The 24,318-nt window shown below is 38.3% G+C and overlaps 1 protein-coding gene across 1 annotated transcript in view; it reads right to left on the minus strand.

Moving 5' to 3' along the window:
* The window catches only part of LOC126276571 (uncharacterized), a 232,052-nt gene that overhangs the window by 47,648 nt on the left and 160,086 nt on the right, over positions 1 to 24,318 (minus strand). Inside the window, 1 exon segment of the mRNA XM_049977286.1 lies at positions 15,584 to 15,694. Within this exon segment, the coding sequence (XP_049833243.1) occupies positions 15,584 to 15,694 (111 nt within the window).

Here is a 24,318-nt window from a genome sequence, read left to right on the forward strand (position 1 = left end):
TTGATCACATAGTGTATGTGGGCACAGTATTAAATGCGAACAAATATAAAAAATATCAACCAGCAAAAAATACATACATAAAAAAAATTACAAACTGTGCTGAAATGGACGTTAACAAGCAGGTCATAGATCTAAAAAGCAATGAACAGTGATGTCAGGTTACAATATTAGAAGTGTGGGTAGACTAAAACATGTTGCAAGCAATGGCGATAAGATTAAAGACGGTAGCACATCAAATCAGCTTTGGGCTGACTTTACCAGATATAGTGTGTTGATGGACTAAGTACACTGTACTCAATAATGGGATAAAATCTGAAATCTAGATTGTAGAGAATAAAAATACTGTAATACACAATCACATGGTGGTGTATTCTTCCAAAAAATATTGTATGACTGAGACTCAGCAACATCAAAAACTTTTTTATATTTTACTGTTTTCACGGAGGTTTAGTGTGCTTTGCTAGGAAACACTTGCAGGTAAGTATGTTTTGCTGGGACACACTTTTGGAATTACTGTTCTGTACAGTGCAGTCAAAAATACAGCATAGCTTGTAAATAATATACCATTTTGGAATCTTAATTTTACAAGTTGTATATTTCAAAAATTTGTTATCTGAACCACTCCCTGATAGTTTAATCAAATATCAGACATCAACTCCAGACCACTATCATGGACTTCAATGGAAATTTTTCAGAGCCAGTGTGGAGTCTGAATGGCCAAAAAATTTAGGTCTTACCTTCTTGACAGGCATGCAGTGCTGTCCTGTCGACTCATTCTCACCAAGAGAGCCATGAGACCCACTAAAGAAAACGTTTTAATAATTGCCTCCCGTGTGGATTTAAATATCTGTGAAGGTCAACAAGTCTGCCTCATTGTTTTCCAACAATTAAAAATCAGTAACATCTGGTAAATCAATATTTTTCTTGAAAATGGTGGGTCAAAATAGGAATTACATCCAACAGCACTTTGTGCATCCAACTTCACTGTCTTCCAGCTTGGACACACTGTAATCTGATGACATGGTTTGATTTATAGCTGTATATGTAGTACGATAAAAAGTTTTTTTTTCTTTTCACCTTAACTTACCTGTAATAGCTAAAAGTCTGACCGGAAATGAAAGAAAAGAAAAAAAATTCACTTTTAAAAATCAATTTCTTCATTAGTTGATCTGCCAAAGAAACTTATGTCCCATACATTTTTTTTTTCCTTTCAAAAAGCAGATTGTTCAAAGCATGTCTGTTTACACTAAAAACAGAATGTTTTCAGACACACCGAGTCACTAATTCTGTGCTTGGGACAAAGTACGTTAAAATCGGATCAAACTAATGATCAATAGAACATTAATGAAACCACAATAAAAATTTTCACAGAACTGCCTGCAATAAAATCCAAAAGGATTTATGGACATTTTGCGTGACACTGACAACACCAAAGGAATGCACAGACAAAAGAAAAGTGTTTACATATTTGGGTAAATGTTCAGTTACCTGTCAACTAAAATGTGTTTTGTTATATTTAGTGGAAAAGTTGTCAGTAACTTGGTACAGCATTTCCTTGGTATATATCAAAGTGGACACACAGAACCAAACTGCAGTCAACAGAATTCATCATAAGCTGGACATTACAATAAAATTCTTATTTGTGGTTGGGTGTTTAGAGCACCTGTTTGCAACAAGGAGGCTCAGTAAAAATAAGCTGTTTAATGTCAGTGGCTGTCACTTATTCTCCACAGTACCATTTTTAGTACTGAAGACACTAGCTCTACAGTTTAAGCACATATCCTCAGTTAATACTTGTGGATTCTCCAAGCAGATTAAAGACACACAGAATTCTATTTTACAATGGTACAACTGAAAATAAGCACTTTTAACAGATCTATGTAAGCAATACCCACTTTCTCAAAGTGATTATTTGTATACAATGGTCTGTGTTATTAGATCTCTCAGCCTTTCTCAGCTTGACTGATTAATGGTGTGCGTCTGGGTATTTTTCATAAAATGGAAACAACTCGGCAGAACATCTGAAAGCACACCATTAATCTGTGCCATTAATTAAGCCCACCAAGTTTAAATTTAATCTTGAATGCCAACTACTGATTGTTAATTAACGCTCAATTTTACAGCTAATTTATTATAAGTACTGAAGAAACATGAAGGCATTTTGTAGCACAAGGCACAAAGCAAGGAAGTTTTGGGTGATATGTAATCATGATGTGGAGGCTTCTAGAAAGCTCTTGTTGAACAAGTTCTGGTAGGATGAAGGCTCACTATAGAAAATGTGAGAAAATATGCTGTTTGGATGAATTGACTCAATCAGAAGAGGCAGTGCTAGGGTAACCAAGAAAATAGTGTGTTGTGTATAAAATTTATTTTAAAGCACGTTACCATAATAAACATGGTTTCAATGTTTTAGCACTTTTGCAATGAGCATGTTGATAGATGATGAATTATAAGAGGCGGTCAAATAAAGAATAAATAGCTAAAATTACATCACCAAATTAAGGACAATTTGAGCTTGTAAATAGAAGTGACTGACCTTCTGGAGGGACAGAGCCGTTATACTGTCCATCGCTGACCAATTGTCACTCCGCTACCAATCTGCACTTGTTCAGATGTTTTAAGCATCTCTGTATCACTTTGCAGAATTTCTTGGTTTACACATTCCCCATACCACACATTTAGGTATGCCGTAATTATGTTACTCCCATATCTAGTAACTTGCATCGTAACATCATGAAAGCCAACTAGCCATGAACAATGTCATAGTCACAGCTATGGAAATGGTAAATGTAGGTGGATATATGCTTTCAGCACCTGAAGAAACACTATGGAGAGAGGAGGAGTAGCCATATACGTTAAAATCTGTCGCAGTGTGAAAAATCTGGCAACTAAAAAATTTTGCTTAGAGCAACATATACAGGGTGGACCATCTGAAGTTTCGGATGAGATTATCTCGAAAACTATACATCGGGTAAAAGTAGTGGGTAAGAAAAGTTCATAAGCTCAAAGGGGGAGATCAAATGATACTACAAGTGACCTCCAGCCCCCGCCCACTTGGATGGGGCAACTTTTAAATCTCAAATAGAAACTCCCATTTTTTATTGCAGATTAGGATTCTCCATAAAAATGCAATCAAGTTTTGTCTGAAACATTTTTTTTTTAAAACCACTGACAGATGGCACAGAAACCGAGAAAAATTAAAACTGGGGAAGAACTCCGATTTATTTAGAATGATCCAAGGAGGACACATAAAATCGATACAAAATGTGCACCAATTCTTTCATTACACCAAATTAAGCTATCTTTTTTTTTTCTACAAAATGTATCCTACCCACAACAATTTTTGATGGAGGGAGGTGGAATGGCATTAAAATCTCGTTAGGGAACTCTTCACAATTGCTTTACTCACCTGACTGGTGCTACCGTGGCCAAACTGCGAACTATGGTTCAGTAAAAAGGTCGGTGCAATGTGATTAGACGTCAGTTCACTTTCAGATTGTGAACCGTAAACATCAAATGACAAAAGTAAATTATTCTTTAATGAAACATGGCTCACTATCCTTCTACAGAGAATGTTGACATGATGTTAATGTTATGTGAACGCCACCCAAGGGGGGTGGGGGCTGGAGGTCATGTGTAGTATCATTTGATGTCCCCATTTTAGCTTATGAACTTTTCTTACCCACTATTTTTACCCAATATATTGTTTTTGAGATAATCTCATCTGAAACTTCAGATGGACCACCCTGTAGAAGCATGTGCGTATGAGCTTGAACTAAATAATGGCACTTTTATAATTGTAGCCATGTATAAGTCCCCTTTGGGAAATTTTCAACTATTTTTAAAAAACTTGGATTCTTTGTTGTGCTAGCTCCCAGGCAGAGGAAAGCAAATTATTGTTTGTGGACATTTCAATGTAGATTTTTCTGAAAGAGTCTGATAGAAAGCTTGATCTTTAAGTATAACTTGGGTCTCTCAATTTGACATCAGTTATTGATTTTCCTACTCAGGTGGTACAGGAAAGCAGCACACAGATAGATAATGTTTTCAAAGACAAAAATAAATATAATCAAATAAAAACTTTTCCTGTTAAGAATAGTCTGTCTGACCATAATGCATAACTAGTTACAGTATATGATATACACTCCTGGAAATTGAAATAAGAACACCGTGAATTCATTGTCCCAGGAAGGGGAAACTTTATTGACACATTCCTGGGGTCAGATACATCACATGATCACACTGACAGAACCACATGCACATAGACACAGGCAACAGAGCATGCACAATGTCGGCACTAGTACAGTGTATATCCACCTTTCGCAGCAATGCAGGCTGCTATTCTCCCATGGAGACGATCGTAGAGATGCTGGATGTAGTCCTGTGGGACGGCTTGCCATGACATTTCCACCTGGCGCCTCAGTTGGAGCAGCGTTCGTGCTGGACGTGCAGACCGCGTGAGACGACGCTTCATCCAGTCCCAAACATGCTCAATGGGGGACAGATCCGGAGATCTTGCTGGCCAGGGTAGCTGACTTACACCTTCTAGAGCACGTTGGGTGGCACGGGAAACATGCGGACGTGCATTGTCCTGTTGGAACAGCAAGTTCCCTTGCCGGTCTAGGAATGGTAGAACGATGGGTTCGATGACAGTTTGGATGTACCGTGCACTATTCAGTGTCCCCTCGATGATCACCAGAGGTGTACGGCCATTGTAGGAGATTGCTCCCCACACCATGATGCCGGGTGTTGGCCCTGTGTGCCTTGGTCGTATGCAGTCCTGATTGTGGCGCTCACCTGCACGGCGCCAAACACGCATACGACCATCATTGGCACCAAGGCAGAAGCGACTCTCATTGCTGAAGACGACACGTCTCCATTTGTCCCTCCATTCACGCCTGTTGCGACACCACTGGAAGCGGGCTGCACGATGTTGGGGCGTGAGCGGAAGACGGCCTAACGGCGTGCAGGACCGTAGCCCAGCTTCATGGTGACGGTTGCGAATGGTCCTCGCCGATACCCCAGGAGCAACAGTGTCCCTAATTTGCTGGGAAGTGGCGGTGCGGTCCCCTACGTCACTGCGTAGGATCCTACGGTCTTGGCGTGCATCTGTGCGTCGCTGCGGTCCGGTCCCAGGTCGACGGGCATGTGCACCTTCCACCGACCACTGGCGACAACATCGATGTACTGTGGAGACCTCACGCCCCACGTGTTGAGCAATTCGGCGGTACGTCCAACCGGCCTCCCGCATGCCCACTATACGCCCTCGCTCAAAGTCCGTCAACTGCACATACGGTTCACGTCCACGCTGTCGCGGCATGCTACCAGTGTTAAAGACTGCGATGGAGCTCCGTATGCCACGGCAAACTGGCTGACACTGACGGCGGCGGTGCACAAATGCTGCGCAGCTAGCGCCATTCGACGGCCAACACCGCGGTTCCTGGTGTGTCTGCTGTGCCATGCGTGTGATCATTGCTTGTACAGCCCTCTCGCACTGTCCGGAGCAAGTATGGTGGGTCTGACACACCGGTGTCAATGTGTTCTTTTTTCCATTTCCAGGAATGTAGCTCCATACAATAATGCAAAACAGTCCTTCAAAATAGTGCGTTCAATTAACGATTTAACAATTCAAAATTTTAGGGAAAGCTTGCAACAATTAGAATGGGCAAGGTGAACAGGGAACATGTTGCTAATTTAAAATTTAACCTATTTCATGGTACCTTTGCGAGTGTATTTGAAAATAGTTTCCCCTAAGAAAACAGTGAAATATAATTGTAAGAAACCACGTAAAAAGCCATGGCTAACTAAAGGGATAAAAATATCTTGTAAACAGAACAGGGAAATGTATCTTACCGCTAGGAGGAGTTATGATCCCGAAACAATGAAGCATTATAAAAACTAGTGCACTGTGTTAAGAAATGTTATTAAAAAGTTCAGACATATGTGCATTATGTCTGAGATTAGCACATCTGATAATTAAATTAAAACAATTTGGAATACTGTTAAAAGGGAAACAGGGCAACAGAGCACAGGAAGACTATTTCTATCAAACAATGAAAAGTTTGTTAACAAGAAGTCAAAAGTTGAAAACATTTTTAATAATCATTTTTTAAGTGCTGTAGAGAAAATAGTATCTAGTTATTCATTAGAAAATGCAAGGCAATATATTGAAAAGACAGTACCTATGCAATTTGATAAAACTGAAATTCAAATTTCCTCTCCTACTGAAACTAAGAAAATAATAAATTCATTCAAAAGTAAAAGCTCACATGGAATTGATGGCATTTCCAATAGAGTACTAAAAGCTTTTTCCCAACAAATAAGTAGGATTCTCAGCCACATATGTAGTAGCTCACTGAAACAGGGTATTCTTCCAGGTAGACTGAAATATGCTATTTTTAAACCATTGCATAAAAAAGGGGATAGGTCTGATGCTAAGAACTACTGCCCAATCTACTTCCGAGAGCTTCATCCAAAATTCTTGAAAAAGTAATGTATTCAAGGTTAGCATTAAATATTTGTAAAAACGAAGTACTAACAAAAAGTCAATTTGTTTTTCAGAAAGGCTTTCCAACAGAAAATGCTATATATGCTTTCACTGATCAAATATTAAATGCATTGAATAACCAAACATCACTCATTGGGATATTTTGTGGTCTCTCAAAAGCTTTTGATTGTATAAATAAGAAATGTCGTATTCATGATCTATGGAACAAAGATTGATGTATGTATGTATGTATGTATGTATGTATATACCCTGTACTTGTTAATTTGTACTGTTGCATTGCTCTGATATGTTCTGTGGCTACAGTGATGTGTGTATGAGTGCATCAGATGGGGACCACAACAAAGGCGTCAATGTTGAGTGTGATAGCTTCCTGGCATCGGTGTCTGGCATAATGTACAGGAAGAATTGTCAACACGTTAATAGTAGCAAAATGTGAAGTAATTAAGTACTGGCAAACAATCTTAAGTAATTTTAAGATAAAGCACTGTCATCCCTTTTGCCTGATTTGACATCAGTTGGTTTGATGATTTAAGATAAATACCTGTGCTGAATCAGAACAAATGTTTGATAATGCACATGAAGCTGTTTTAATACTTAGGAAACAATATCTGAACCTACTGGGGCCAAAATATAGATTTTTTTGCATATTTTCTTTCTGATTGAAGGTTTGAGGGACTTTGGCCATTCACTTATTTACTAAAATGGTACACTTTGTAATGCAGCAAGTTGTTATGAGTTCTCATCTTGCACTGAAAGCGCAGCTTGCCATTGAGCCGGGAGGAGAGGAGATTTTGGTTCTCAAGCTGTCAGAGCTGACACTGGCTACAGGGCCGAGTGAGCCATGTGCGGATGGATATGTGTGTGTGTGTGTGTGTGTGTGCGCGAGTCTACACCTGTCCTTTTTTTCCCCCTAAGGGAAGTCTTTCCGCTCCCGGGATTGGAGTGACTCCTTACCCTCTCCCTTAAAACCCACATCCTTTCATTTTTCCCTCTCCTTCCCTCTTTCCTGACGAAGCAACTGCCAGTTGCGAAAGCTCATAATTCTGTGTGTGTGTGTTTGTGTGTTTTGTTCATGTGCCTGTCTGCCGGCGCTTTCCCGCTTGGTAAGTCTTGGAATCTTTGTTTTTAAAATATTTTTCCCATGCTGCATGCAATACGTTACACATACACTCTAGGAATCTGAAGAAGTACTGTTATAATATTACTCGATTTTTTCATACTTAGTATATGAAATTCTATGGATAAAACAACCAATACTGTTACATTTTAAAATCAATAACTTCAATACTTTCAGAGATATAAATTTTTACCTAAAACACATAATAACCGTTCTGTCATTGTGAAACTGAGTTAGGCAGTGTAATGCATTCATCTATAGTATCACTTGAAACTACAACCAAGAGGATAGGTCAATATAACCTAATTTTCTAGAATTTTCTGTAGTTTCATCACCAAAGATTTCTGACAATTAAAAGTAATGTGGAAAATTAAAGTATTTCATTTATTTTGGTTGTGTGAGAGTTTTGGAGAGAGAGAGAGAGAGAGAGAGAGAGAGAAAATGGGACATACATAAAGTGAGAATGTAATATTTTAGTAAAATGATTTTGTGAAAGGCAGCCAGAAGGGGTGCTGAGTATTAAATTTATTAGTATTTTAATCTGTGGAAAGGAATCTTATTTTGTTTTCATTAAATTTTATTTAGTTTTGAAATTATGAGATTTCTAGTCTAAGTTACTTGTGGTAATCAGATTGGCTGACATTAGAAATACCACGAATATACAAGTGCTCAAGATGATCCAACTGGTTGCTTAACATACTAGCGAATAGGAATTCAGCATTTCCCATGCATTTGAGTAGGACATTGTGCCTCAGCTCTACGAGTTGAGATAGTCTCACAGGAGCTGTTTTCTGGTGAACACCTATTATAAACTGCACTGATCAAATTTGTACCAAAATGAAGTCATTCGCACCTTTGATCGGTTCTCGTGTTGTTGTTGAAAAGCAATGACAGAACTGAATATTTTGTGAAAGTTTGGGCTTTGTGAGTGGTTTATTTTAGTTTTAGGAGATATTTGCTTGTGAACAGTTCATGTTGTACATAAACTCTGCGTGCTGTTTCTTGCAGTTTATGAGACGTTATGGTGAGCACTTTTTTTATAAGAAGCTTCCTGAACAACTGCATGTTTTAACTCGCATGCAGCTGTTGGTCAGTGATTGTTTAGAACATTCAGAATATTGGGTTCGATGAAAGATCTTCTGCCTGCTTTCGGGTGTGAACTTTTAACAGAGACAGTAAGTAACATAGCATAATTCATATTGAGATATTACATATGGACTTGATAGCCATTTTCCATGTTTTAAAAACAATAAACTAACTTAAAGGAAAGTTTAGACTTTTTTCAAATGAATCATGCAAGAATCCAGTAAACTCGATAGTTTAACTAACTTTCAGCTACTGCCCACAGACTGGAGTTTTGTGGCCTTTGTGCGGTAGGTATTTAGTCAAATTTTCATCAAGATTGCTTTTGTTGTCTAAACCAGTATCTACCATCAGGGAGTCAAGGGACAGGCAACATGAAAACCCAACAGGAAGATGAACCGATTGTTTACAGGATGATGATATTTATTATATAGCTACCAGTTTTGGTGACTGAATACACCATCTACAGTCCTTCACTGACGTGATGGGGTAAACTCCAGTTGTATATAAGATCCCATTTGTTGCCAACATCTACGAACTGATTTCCATAGATTACTGTAACAGCAATGTTGTGTTTGCAACCATCAACTACCAAGTGGGTCATTTGTTAGTTGATGGTTGCAGACACAACGTCACTGTTACAGTAGTCTACAGCAATCAGTTCACAGATGTTGGCCACTGATGGGATCATGTACATGATTGGAGTTTACTCCTCAGTGTCAACTGAGGCCTGAAGATAGTGTATTCAGTCACCGAAACTGATAGCTACATAATAAATAACATCAGAAGAACAGCTGCAGGTGTACCATTTTATTACATAAAATAAAGATTTGTTGGAATGAATATTGAGTCACTGTCATTTATTGTGACCATTATGGAACATGAACATGTAGAGGGGCAAGATTTGCACAGAAGGAGAAGGCTTTGCCACATTTACAACTAATGTTGGATCACAACTGGGAGGGGTGGTCAAATATTTAATCACCACTTCTGTTTGTACATACATGTCTGCAGTATGATAAACACTGAAATCCCCACACCACAGTACTGCACCACGACACTTGAAGAGGCAAAACAAAACGATGTAGCCTCTTGTGGATTATCACACGGTAACTTATTTTCTTCATTTGTAGGGGAACAGTGCTGCAACAATCCATGCTGGGTTGATGGAAGTGTATGGCAACAATGCACCATCATACGACAGAGTGGTTAGGTGGCAAAGATGCTTCCAATGAAGACGAACAAGTCTAAATGACAAAAAATGAAATAGGAAATCATCTCCCTGCAAAGCACTGGTAATTCAAGAAACATGGAGGACCTAGTGTTTGAAGACCTGTGTGTCACAACTGAGGCAATAGTGTAAAAAGTGGAAGTCTGTCATAGCTCAGTATCCAACATCTTTGACAACAGAAATGTTGCAGCCATGTTGAGTCATTCCAGATGACATCCTAAGCTGCCTAACCATCATGGAGAAATGCAGGTTTACTGGGAAGCTTTAACAAAGCATCACCGGAAGCTGTCCAAGGGCGTGTTTTTGCTCCAAATAAACTTTCTCAACTGATCTGAATGATGAATTATGTGGAGTATTTCTGCTGAGAAACCTTTCTGCATACAAGCAGCATACTGGTCATTTTAATACTATATTTGTGTATCAGTGCAGTAGAGCTGTTGATGTGATTATATCACATATCTGAACAACACTAGGACGAGAACAAAGGACTTTGGAAAGCTGCGGTGCATGTGCAGGAAGGCTATGAGGCACAGACATTGCTTTACCTCAGACTGGTGGTTAATGGAATGTATAACTAATTGGATATGAAACACATTAGAAGAAATTTTCATGCCACATTTCTCAAACTCAGGTGCACTGCAGGGCCAAAATTTACATTTCTGGACGGGGATTCCCTCCTGAAAAATGACCACTTTGCCATCCTGTATAACACACTACGTGGTGGTGATATTTTTTATATACATGATGCATGTGTATGAGGGTAATTTTTTTAAAGCCCTCATAGCACAGCATAAATGCCAGACATGCAACAAGCAGGTTGTGTTCACAGAAAGTGATTGTGCATCTCCTGCACCACTATCTGTCACTGCCGAGTTCAAGACCAGACTCTGTGGAGCTGCAGTCACATAAAAAGAGCCACCTCAACTGATTTTGCTACCGTGTGCAAATTGCAAAGAATTATTTGCTTCTAGCAAGTCAAAGGGAATAATGCAGCACACATTTATCGAAGAATGAGCAAAGTACATGGAGAAAATTTTATGAGTGATGTTGCAGTGTGTGAATGATGGCGAAAATTTAAAGCTGACCAAACTGATGTGCATAATGAATGGCATCAATGATGCAAGTCTTGCTACAGACAACCTTGTACAATGAGATGATGAAGGTACTGTGAAATTTCATGACATTTTCAGACAGTTTTGCTGTATGTTAATACTTAAAAAAAAATTACATATAAAGCAAAAATGGAAAGAGTTATCACGATTTAACGAATGACTGACAGTTAGATCATTAGAGATGAAGCAAAAGGTAGGAGGGAAAAACAAAAGACAAAACAATTTATACATATTAGCTGTGAAATTGTGTAAACAACTTATTTTTTGTCGCAAGATGCTTGTTGTTTGGGTGGTAATTGTCATACAAACATTTAAAACCAATTCTTAATTCACTATGGACTAAATAATGCAGATTAAGATTTAGGAACAACAATAATGACTGCAATAACATGGACCAAAATACAAGGTTAGGCACAAACAGACGCAACCGAACGTGTAACATGGCACGGCATGGCAGCACAATTTCTGTAACTACTTTTTTTGTTTCATTATTGCTTTTATATTGGCAAGAACAAAGCACAGATTAATGACTGGTGAGCCTTTAGCCACTGGGATTATATCTTCTGCCTCTAGAATATCTTTAGATTGCAAGAAGGGACAGACAAGTCGTCGTGAAGGTAGTGAAATTGTAAGAAATATTATAAAACCATGTGATCAAGAAGCAAGGCAAGAAATTTTAATCATACAGTGAAACTAGTTTGTCTATGCACTGCTTGTTATGCTGGTGTATCTGTACAAGCTCCTACAAACATTTTAAAATAATAATTTCCACAAGTATATTCCTTCTGTGCTCTTGGTTACAGTATCCAGGATCACAAACACATAAGTTTCACTGTAATTACTTGTATATGGATTTACTAACACGGGAACGGTCCAATCCAACATTTCAACACCTACCCTGAAAATTTTCTCACACGAGGAATACACCGAAAGAAATTCTCAGTCAAAATTTTAACTGCTAAGGTGCACTGCAAGTATGTTTAAGTTACTCAAAAGCACTATGTAGGTGTATTTTGCCCTAACAGCTGGCCAAAAGTCCACTTTTCAAATACAAGTAATTCCTGGAATGTGTAACTTCTTGTGATAGTCTGATGGGGCACTGCTGAATGTGTTAAAAGTGTGTTTTTACTTGTCCAAAGATCCAGGTATGTGTCGTCATTTATAATTATTTTCATTCATATTATTTACTACTTATATTAGTAATCGTCCTTTTTGTCATAGTTCTGGGCATTTCCCTGCATACTTGTTACTGCAGTGTTATAGAAATATCATTTCTCTACTGGAAATTTAAGACAGTACCTGCTGAATACTGCAGTTTGATTTTGTAGAGCTGTTTTATATTAATTAGTTGTTAGCTATAAAAAACATCATCTCTGAAATCAATTTTGAAAGCTTTCTGTTTTTATCCTACGTCCTTCCAAAGCCAAAATCATGACAAGGAAAGGCCTCTAACATCTTACAAAGAGATTTTCTGAAAAGGAGTTAGTAAAAAGATTGGACTTAAGGAAAATTGCATATTATCAAGAGCCTAACTTCTGTGATGGGGAAAAAAAGGTCTTAAACATTAGCTGTCATATATAAAGTCACAATTAAAGAAACGATGGATTGCTTCACACAAAGCTGAAAGTACCTCCTCAAAAACTAATAACTGGCTGCAAAGTACTATTGAATTTTCATGTTGCAAAACTCTAGTTCGTAGACAGTAAAAAGCGTACTGCGCAGCTACTATGAAACGGTTCTGGAGCCACATAGTCACCATACACCAGTCAAATAATGTTCTGAGAATCTGGAAATGTTAGGGTCCCAAAATGGTTAAAGATACCTAAATACAAACACGCACTAGATTGAAGTTGTAAAGACTTACAAGCATAAAGTCAACTTTCACATATCCAAACCTTATCAACTTTCTCGAAGGAAAGGCTAGGAAACAGCACACAATAATCTGAACAGCTAATAAGAAGGTCTATCCCTGTTACAGTATCCTTCAAAGAGCTAAAAAGCTGTGCTAAACCGTAACTGAATCCTCTCGGATGACTGCCACATGGACAGAGATTCAACTTCACATCTTGCTTAATCATAGATGCAAGCAATTAATATTGTATTTTGAAGGGGTTTTAAATTCCAAATGATGACATAAATGCATTGGGACTTGTCTATAAATGAGGCTGTGATAGTTCACAGAAAATTCAGTTCAAACAAAAATTTTAAAAGAACTATGATTGTGATGTGAACATATTTCAGTCATCCTTAGTGCCCCTCTACTTTTAATAGCACAAGTAAAGACCTAATTGTTTGGAAAAATCCTAAACCATCATCTTGTCACAGACCTGTTGCTGCCTGGCACCCTTTCCCTAAACCTTTTTTTCCCCTTTCAGTTTTTGGTGTTATCTGCATGGTGTAATCAGGCCGCCAACAACAATATGGCTTTAGTTAGCTTCTTTGTCAACCTTTATAATGCACATGAGAAGGACGAAATCTCCTTGGTTGGAATGGGTATTCAGTTACAACAGGCTGGTAATTTTCAAGGAATTGGCAGGAGTGATCTACTGAAGTAGCAAGTTATTACATTTAGTCAATTTGTTTATTGAAGTGTCAGATCAAAACCCCTTAACAGAAAGTCAAATGCCTTCAATAACCAATAGGAAGTACTTTTATCAGAAATGAGTGCTTTCAGTGCCATTCATTCTGCTAATTATTAGCCACTTGACCTAAATCACAAATCAACAACACTTTGAAGTAACTCACTATTAGTCAAGAGCCTCTTGCCATATAGTATAAGAGACAAGTATCAAACAATAGCTTGTTTCTAATATTCACTGAAATTCCTCTACCTTGATTCTTTGAGACATTGATAGGCAGTCACTATTCAATGCTATTCCAATGAACACTGAAAACTACTACTTGCTTGCAGTTGCTGTTTGACCACCAGATTCTATGATCGTCATAGCTGAAGTGTCCACAGCTCCATCACGTGCTGCTACAAAGCATCACTGCACTTCGGCTGCTAGGATTTTTTGCCAAATCTCCTCTCTGCTACCACTGTTGCTATTCCTGATATCTCTCTTGTTTAATGTGCCCCCCTCTGAGCTTTTACTTCATTCTACACTGATTCTTGGTGCATACAGCCTTTTGTGGTATCTGTTGGGAATACTCTCTTGAAAGCTTTCTTCAACATTTGATCATTGAAATGTTTGACACTCACTCAAATTTATGCTCGAGTTTCCTCCATGCATTGGAAAGTTCCCTATCATTCCGCTGATCTTGTCCCTCGGCCCTGCTGGTGAGGTGTTAAGTGTACGCTTGCTGGCTTGATTGGACAGCCTCAAAGAAGTAAATAGTATCCAGCTGCTTTGAGACGCATTATATGCCCCTGATATCCAGTTTAATTTCCCCTCATCACACACACGGGCCATCTCACATACGAAACATGGCTCACTTCTTATGTTATGATCTGATATGTAATTAAAATTATTATCATTTTCTAGCATCATCACAGAACAATAAGAATAAGATGTATTCATGAAACAGCTGAAAAAAATTGGTACAGCACCAGGCGAAAAATTACACGAAACAAAAATTGCAAGAACAGAGAGTGTGAAACACACACTGCTGATGACTATGATATATACATAGGTCTGCAATGCAGCAACAGGCCCAGCATCGACAATGAGACGCTACGTTTGCAAGGCTACCTCAAAGGACTTCAATGACTTGTCAAAACCCAACGTAACAAATGCAAGAACTATTCAGTTTGGCCCATCTGTACGGAATGCCGAATTAGATTTTCCAAATTTTTGTTGCATTTGTCCTATAAAATAAAATTCAAGACATGGCGAATTCATTCAAAAGAGAAAAAGGTACTTGCTCCACAGAGAAAAAAAAGTCACACAAGAAAAGTTTAGAAATCGATTGTGATTAATTGTCTATGTTCCCAAGCAAGGCTATAGAAATAGCAATGTTGGAAATATCAGTAGAAGATTTTTTGCAGACCTTGAAAACACAAGCTAAAATAATATGTGTATAGCTGCAACACATACAGATTCAGGGCTATTCTAGAAGCTATTTCCAACGGATGTAAGACAGGCATAGACGACTTTTCTGCTTGTACTGTTGAAACAGTAAGACTGTATATTGATTTTTATCCATGGCACCGTATGTCTCCCACTGAATGCAAGATTTTGCTGCATGGTTCAACTGTCATTGAACATGCCCTCTTACCCATATGTAGTTTACCAGAAAAAGCAGCTGTGGCCAAAGGTAAGTACTTTCATCTGTACAGACAAATGTTTGCCAGGTAATTCTTACAAGAAGAATGCAATGTGGACATAATAAACGGGCTACTACTGACATCTGGTCCATTAATAATAGGTATTAGACCAAAACCAAAGGAAATAAGAAAAAAATTCCTTAAAAGAAACATTACATATACTGTTCTCAATGAAGAACTGATTAGGCAGGTTCCTCAAGCTAAAAATGATGACGATGAGAGAAGAAGAATACACAAAACTAACTCTGAATGTTAACAGCCATACCTTATTAATGCCTGTGTCATCCTGTCTTCAATGTAAGTTCTTATCTTCACTTCTTCAGGCTTCTCAACTTCTTCACATCTCAGAGGTATGTGACTGAGCTCTTTACATTTCCTGTAAATATGAAACATGCTGCCTTACTATTGTTTATATCATCAAAAAGTTATTAGAATATCTATGAGTAGCTATGTCAAGTACTGTGACACCAATCCAGTTAAGATTAGAACCTCTCTACTTTTTTGGGAGACATTCAGCAACATCAAATTGTATTTTTTATGGTGTTAATCAATGAAGAAATTCTGGATGCGACAGATAATGTACTGTCAAGGACCTTCCAAAATATGATGTACCTGAATCATAATTTGACATTTAAAATAAACACTTCCAATGTATTATGAGATGTATTTATGTTCTTTACTAAATGAGGAGGCGCAGGCTTCAAATTGCTCACAATATTTTCATTAGTATCAAAATAGTTGAAGTAGATTGCGACAACAGGTTTAAAGTTAGTCGAATTCAAAACATTCCTTGGGCGTAAAACTTTTTCCTTATTTTGTAACTGGTTTCAATCAATAAGATCAACATCATAAGCCTCTATCTTCCTAAACTAGTAAACAAGAGACAAAAAAAGCATGTAGCCAAGATATGCACAGTCAAATGGATGTAAAAAAAAAAAAAAACACATGTATTATGTTTTTACTTCTTTTGATTATGATTAACTACTTACTGATTCGATGATGTATCTCATAGTCCGAAACAGGTCATGGTATAAAGAAAAATATTTTTCAATAAAAGATTGTTTTGAATTCCACAAAGGTGGGTAGGTAGGTTGGTTTAAGGATTAAAGGGAACAAACTGAGGTCATCAGTCCCTCCAAACATTATTCGCTCAGCCAAAGCATTGTTCACAAACTCAAGACTGGTTAAAAGTGGAATTCTGCACAGAACGTCAGTAAGCAGTTCTTCCATAAACAAAATCAGAGAACAGTGTGGCAAACTGAACAATTTTCATTCATCTTAACCAGTTTTTTCTCCAAAAGTTTAAGGGTGCTCCGGGATTGGATATAATGCAGCAAAAATTACTTATAACTGAACTTATAACAGTCTGCTTTTAGCCATGACAATCACCAAGTCTCAACTTAAAAATTAAAAAAAAGTAAAAAAATTTAAAAAAGTAGTTTCACACTCTTCAGTTCACTCTACTACAGCTCAAATGAAGGTTTACAGTCTCACTTTTGTCATCCACTAATATTGAACTTCCTGGATTTTCACTCGCACACGAATTGTTGACAGTTTTTGGTTTTTTAGATGCAGAAGAACAAGTAAAATAATTTGTTAGTTTTCTGCTCATCTCTCACCTCCAACTTAACTTAAAAGTTGCAATGAAAGACAGAACACACTGTAAAACTTTGCACAACCGACAAGAACGGAACAGCAAACACAAATGAATAAAGAACAACAAAACAAGGGCAACAATGAATCGTGAAGGGTAGCGGTGGCAGGAATGTAGATACATCTTTCGGTAGCTCGGCGTTTGAGTGTATGCATATCCGTTTAGCACTACTATCGCCCACTATTAGCGGGAGAGGGCATTACATGCTTGTCGAACTGGCTGCCAATAATTCAGTTGTCGAGAAAGGTTGCCGCAGCTTCGAATGCTTGAAACAGTCAATGACATTGCTTTTCCCACCAAAAACTGCACTGGTATTGTTCATATTGCAATTACCAACACGAGAAAATGAAATAAAAAATGTGTGTGCGTGAAATAAATCTTTGGGTTACACATCCCCTAGCGTTCCCCCCAGAAAACCAGCACTGATCTTAACAAATTTTAAGTGACAAATGCCTGTGAAAGGATGGTGTGGATTTAAACAAACTAGGCTCAATGAATTTTAGTAAAAGATTAGAGACATCTGTAAAATCATTGAGAACAGGGGAAACTGATACCATGTGAAGGGGGTGAAATTTCAAAAGTGACAATGAAAATAAAAATATCTCCCAGGCAGAAATTCCAATATTAATGTAAGTATTAAGGACAGTGTGCTTCAGAACTCAACTCCAAATCTGATGGTATTTTATCAAAATGTACAATTGCTATCCAACGAATTAAATCAATATCATATTTTGTAAGAAAATGACAGGAAAAACATTCCAGTATTACATTTTACTGGACATTGACTTGACTGAGAGAAACTTCACATGGTATCCGTTCCAGATTTTGTATTGGGTAGTTATTTTGGTGGGAAACTGTATAAACATGGTGGTAATTGTATTTATTTTAAAAATGGCATAAATTTTAAATGTATACCTGATATAGAAAAATTATCCATAGAGAAATAGTTTGAGGGTAATGTATTTGAAATCACTGATGAAAAAATAGCTATTATTTGTCTATACATGGCACCAATGGGCAATATTAACATCATGTTAAAGGGCCTCTAAAATATTTTACTCAAGACTACACAAATAATAGAAAAGTAATTATATGTGGGGATTTCAATATTGAGTTTGCAAGTGAGTTCAAGCAAAAAGCTGTTTTACTGGGATTCTTAGCACCTTTAAAGACTAATACAGAAACACCAACACACATTACTAAAACCTCAGCCACAATAGTTGATTAAATAATCGTAAATGGGCACTTGAAATATTCAACACAAACCTTCAATATAGGTTTTGGGGATCACACAGCCCAAGAAATTAATATAAGACTAGGAAAACAGTTTGTTTCAGCCAAATGCCTAAAACTACATCTAGGAAGTATAATGAGCAAAACATAAATTTCCTTCACTGTCAGAGTAAAGGAACTTGGAAAGAGATCCATGAATGTAAAAATACGAAGGGTAAGTTCAACAAATTCTTGAACAGTTCTAGCTATTATTTTGAACTTTGCTTTCCACTTCATAAAAAGATAATCACAAATAGGATTTGAAAATAAAATGGATCACAGCAGGGATACAAAAAAATATCTGCAAAGAAAAAAAAGTTTACTTCATGAAATATCTAGACAGCAGACCGCATCTCCAGAATTTTATTCCTATTTTAAGAATTACAAAAAACTAAAGCCATAAAAGAAGCAAATACTGTCTTCATACCAAACACATCAAATAAAATGAAAACCACATGGGACACTAAGACAGGAAACAGGAGAAAATCAGAAGAAATAGTACAACATCAAACGGAAAGAAAATTCATCTGTAATATCTGGTTCCAAGCAGATAGCAAATAATTTTAATTCATATTTCACCGAAGCAGCTGTGATTCTGGAAGCAAAACTTTCAATACGCTCCCACTGCAAATCAGATTAAAACTATCCCTAGTAACAAGTCTCTCTTCCTATACCCAACACACGAACGGGAAATTCCCAAAAACAGGAAGAGAGCTAAAATCGGAATCTTCCTTTGGTACTGACAACGTAGTAGGCCATATCTTTAAAAAATGTGCACCCTTAGTAGTTAGGCCCATTATTGACATATGTAATAGCTCACTTTTAATGGAATATTCCCAGAAAAGTTAAAATAGCTAAAGTGAAGCCATTGTACAAAAAATGTGAAAAAACAGATGACAAATTATAGGCCAGTCTCTCTACTGTCTGTTTCTTTCTAAAGTAACTGAAAAACCTTTTACAAAAAAGACCTATAGGTTTCACTGAATAAAATGAACTTTTCTCAACCACACAGCATGGTTTACAAAGAGGTATATCCTCAAATATTAAAATCTCTGATGGAAACCCAATTCTAAGCAAAGAAGGGAAAGCAGAAAGGTGGAAGCAGTATATAGAGGGTCTATACAAGGGTGATGTACTTGAGGACAATATTATGGAAATGGAAGAGGATGTAGATGAAGATGAAGTGGGAGATACGATACTGCATGAAGAGTTTGACAGAGCACTGAAAGACCTGAGTCGAAACAAGGCCCCGGAAGTAGACAACATTCCATTAGAACTACTGACAGCCTTGGGAGAGCCAGTCCTGACAAGACTCTACCATCTGGTGAGCAAGATGTATGAAACAGGCGAAATACCCTCAGACTTCAAGAAGAATATAATTATTCCAATCCCAAAGAAAGTAGGTGTTGACAGATGTGAAAATTAGCGAACTATCATTTTAATAAGTCACAGCTGCAAAATACTAACGCATGTTCTTTACAGACAAATGGAAAAACTGGTAGAAGCTGACCTCGGGGAAGATCAGGTTGGATTCCGTAGAAATGTTGGAACATGTGAGGCAATACTGACCTTACGCTTTATCTTAGAAGAAAGATCAAGGAAAGGCAAACCTACGTATCTAGCATTTGTAGACTTAGAGAAAGTTTTCGAGAATGTTGACTGGAATACTCTCTTTCAAATTCTGAAGGTGGCAGGGGTATAATACAAGGAGCAAAATGCTATTTACAATTTGTACAGAAACCAGATGGCAGTTATGAGAGTCGAGGGGCATGAAAGGGAAGCAGTGGTTGGGAAAGGAGTGAGACAGGGTTGTAACCTCTCCCCGATGCTATTCAATCTGTATATTGAGCAAGCAATAAAGGAAACAATAGAAAGATTCAGAGTAGGTATTAAAATCCATGGAGAAGAAATAAAAACTTTGAGGTTCGCCAATGAGATTGTAATTCTGTCAGAGGCAGCAAAGGACTTGGAAGAGCAGTTGAACGGAATGGACAGTGTCTTGAAAGGAGGATATAAGATTAACATCAACAAAAGCAAAGAGAGGATAAGGGGATGTAGTCGAATTAAGTCGGGTGATGCTGAGGGAATCAGATTAGGAAATGAGGCACTTACAGTAGTAAAGGAGTTTTACTATTTGGGGAGCAAAATAACTGATGATGGTCGAAGTAGAGAGAATATAAAATGTAGATTGGCAATGGCAAGGAAAGCATTGCTGAAGAAGAGAAATTTGTTAACATCGAGTATAGACTTAAGTGTCAGGAAGTCGTTTCTGAAAGTATTTGTATGGAGTGTAGCCATGTATGGAAGTGAAACATGGACGATAACTAGTTTGGACAAGAAGAGAATAGAAGCTTTCGAAATGTGGTGCTACAGAAGAATACTGAAGATAAGGTGGATAGATCACGTAACTAATGAGGAGGTATTGAATAGGATTGGGGAGAAGAGAAGTTTGTGGCACAACTTGACTAGAAGAAGGGATCGGTTGGTAGGACATGTTTTGAGGCATCAAGGGATCACAAATTTAGTATTGGACGGCAGCGTGGAGGGTAAAAATCGTAGAGGGAGACCAAGAGATGAATACACTAAGCAGATTCAGAAGGATGTAGGTTGCAGTAGGTACTGGGAGATGAAGAAGCATGCACAGGATAGAGTAGCATGGAGAGCTGCATCAAACCAGTCTCCGGACTGAATACCACAACAACAACATATCCAACAAGTCTGCTATTATCGATTTACTAAATGAAGCTTTGAACACACACACACACACACACACACACACACACACACACACACAAATAAAAAATATAAATAATAAAAAATAAAAAAAATCATGGCAGCAATATTCCTGGATCTTTCAAAAGCATTTGACATCATTTTTCATGATCTTCTATGTAGAAATCTAGAAAATGTTGGTGTCAAGAGGCCCAGCGTATGAGTGGGTGGAGTCATACCTACACAACAGACAACAAATAATTGAAGTCTTGTACAAAGAAGGCAAAAATTTAATTCCCTATCACTCATAAAAACCCTATGTTAAATACGGTGTGGCCAAGGGATTCTGTACTGGGATCAATCTTGTTCTTGCTGTTTGTAAATGACTTGGAACCATCCAGCCCTACCTATAAGTACATTAAATATGCTGATAATACAAATATTCTTATCAAAGGAAAGACCCCCGAAGAGCTTCAAAATGAAATACAATAGAGCACTTCACATATATCAGAATGGTTCCCTATGAACAACTTAACAATAAACACACAGAAAACGAACACTATGCATCTACCGTATACACACTGCAGAATAAACAGCCTCTGCAACCATAGAACTATTGGGAAAAAGTCTTGAAACAAAAGGAAAATCTTAGATAACAACAGCAAGACAAAAAAAGGAAAATCATAGATAACAACAGCAAGACTGTTCCAAAAAATCAAAATATCCATTCATACAAACATGGAATAATCAAGATTTACATGTGCAGTTTCCATATATAGCATACCACCCAAAAATAAATTAAGGCTATAACTGGCTTGCATAAATTCAAAACTGCAGTGAGTGACTACCTACTACAGAACTGTTACTATAGTGTTGATGGATTTTATCTACCATGTAAATAGGTGAGAAAATTTAAATAGTTTATACAGTTAAGGTCAAAGTAGGAAATGTGTATGTATAAATTTATCTTTGTATTCTATGTATGTGTGGACTAATAGATATACATTCGTGGACTGTTTTTCTTTTATGTTAGGCTGATATTGCTATATACTGTAAATCGTACAACAGTTTCTGTTCAAAATTTCTTTCAATTATTTGACTTGTCCTATATCGTTATGTACCCATGTGTAACATATGATTCAAAGGACGAATAAATATACAATACTATACAATTCTACTTGGAACAGGCAAGGCAACAAAACTATACACCAGAGAAGATCCTAGTGGGCAAAACCCAATAGAAGAAACCCTCAAGGTCTATCAAAGTTCAACAGAGCCTAGACAAAGGTACAAGGAAGAAGAAAAGGGGAAAAGGAAGATAGGCGGGCCAGGTGCTTCGTCCAGGGAGCAGCAGGAAGCCCTCAATGGCAGAAACTGCAATGGAGGATGACCCCCCCCCCCCCCCCCCTGCTCCTCCTCCTCCACCAGAGGCACCTCACCAAACAATACACTGTAAAGCAGTAAGGACAGGGCAAGGAAAGCACAAGAAAACAGTCAAAGAACACCAAGTCACACAGAAGAAGCAAGAAAGGGAAGAGGAACACAAGAATGAGCAGGGTGAGGACTAGGGCAGACCACCAACCCAGTCAGTCATTGTCTGATTGGAGCAGAGAATTCAACAGGGTAACCTGCCAACCACTAAGTGGGCTGTCAAGGCCGAGACATTCTCCCTTACAGGGAGTGATTATAAACACCTTTCATGAATAAACCTTAAAACCAGGTCAGTCACTCAGGCATTGTCTGCTAACACAAGGGTAGCGAGTCAGGAAGATTAAAGAGTCCACTGTAGGGTGGTGAGGTTAGGACAGTCCAGCCAAATGTGGACCACTGTCAAATGGGCATCACAACGACACTGGGGCAGATCCTTGCAATGGAGGAGATTACCATTAGTTAGCCAGGTATAGCCAATGAAGAGCTGGTGAAGGACAATGGACTCCTTGCAAGAGGACTGCATAGAGTACCTCCACAAATTCATGTTCTCCTTTATCATACATAGTTTGTTCAGAGAAGTCAATGGTATGCCATTCTGTATTCTAAATCCTTAGCACTTGATGGCGGGATACTGATCAAAGGTCCAGCGCTGGAATACCAACCTCAATGGGCAGCTTGCCAGTAGCCAATTTGGCCAGCCTGTCAATGAGTTCATTCCCCGGAATCCCGATGTGACCAGGGGTCCAGACAAAGACCACTGAGCTTCCATGCTGTTCAAGGGCAAAAATGGAATCCTGGATAGTCAGGACCAAGGGATGGCGAGGGTAATACGTGAAGAGCTTGTAAACTATTCAAAGAGTCTCTATCGGTGAAGAAAGACTCACTAGTGCAGGAATGGATATGCTCAAGAGCACATGAGATGGCTACCAACTCCACAGAGAAAACACTGTAGCCATTCAGCAAGGCATAGAGTTCATTATATTCCACATGACGTAAGCGAGGCCAGTGTGACTGGCAACAATCGAGCCATCAGTACAGACTACTAGTGAATCTTGAACACGATGAGAATGGAGAAGAATTGGTGGCTAAAGGCCTCAGGCAGTGCCAAGTCTTTCGGACCTAGTGGTAGGTCAAGACAGAGCTGTGGATGGGAGAGGGAGGGGAGGGGGTGTGCACCACGGAGTTGGACAGGAGCAGCCCCAGAGAAGATGTGATATATGGGGAAAGTGGGATTTCTGAGGGGAAAAAAAAAGGGGGGGCCTTGTTATTGTTGGCGATCTTTGTGTGTGTGTGTGTGTGTGTGTGTGTGTGTGTGTGTGTGTGTGTGTGTGTGTAAGGGGGGGGGGGGGGGGCGTGCGTGTGCTCAAAAAACTTTACAAATACTAAAAGAAACCTACACACTCACTGTATCTCACATGCCTTAAGACAATGGAGATGGGGTGAAAGGTCCTATACATGGTGTTGAAACACAAGTAAAACTGCAGAAGAGCTACAAGAAAGGCACAGGGCAATGTGACTGGCAGACCACTTACAAAAGAAAGGGTGAGCAGTCACAGTCACCCTGTGAACACATTAAGAACATAGCCATACAACTCTAGGAAACAAGTTGGACATACTGCAGGACCTTAAAACTCTCACTACATTCGTTTGAACCTGACAAAGTAGGGGGCATATCTTTTGACAAACCTTCCACTGCCTTCTGATTGTAGAATAAAAGAGTCAAATAAAATATGGCATACAGTGATCTGTACACAAGTACCATACAATGGAGCAGGAAGTCATCTGTCATAGGGCTGTGGCCCGTGCAAAGACTAGTAAGGAGGACCTCATCCTGTGAACGTGGCTGGAAGGAGGAATGCCACAGATGCGTAGTGAACTTTACTAGACAGAGCTTATTGTCTTGTCACTTCCACCCATTCATCTTCCTTTTG

The sequence above is a fragment of the Schistocerca gregaria genome, chromosome 1, assembly GCF_023897955.1.
Source record: "Schistocerca gregaria isolate iqSchGreg1 chromosome 1, iqSchGreg1.2, whole genome shotgun sequence".
NCBI classification, from domain to species: domain Eukaryota; kingdom Metazoa; phylum Arthropoda; class Insecta; order Orthoptera; family Acrididae; genus Schistocerca; species Schistocerca gregaria.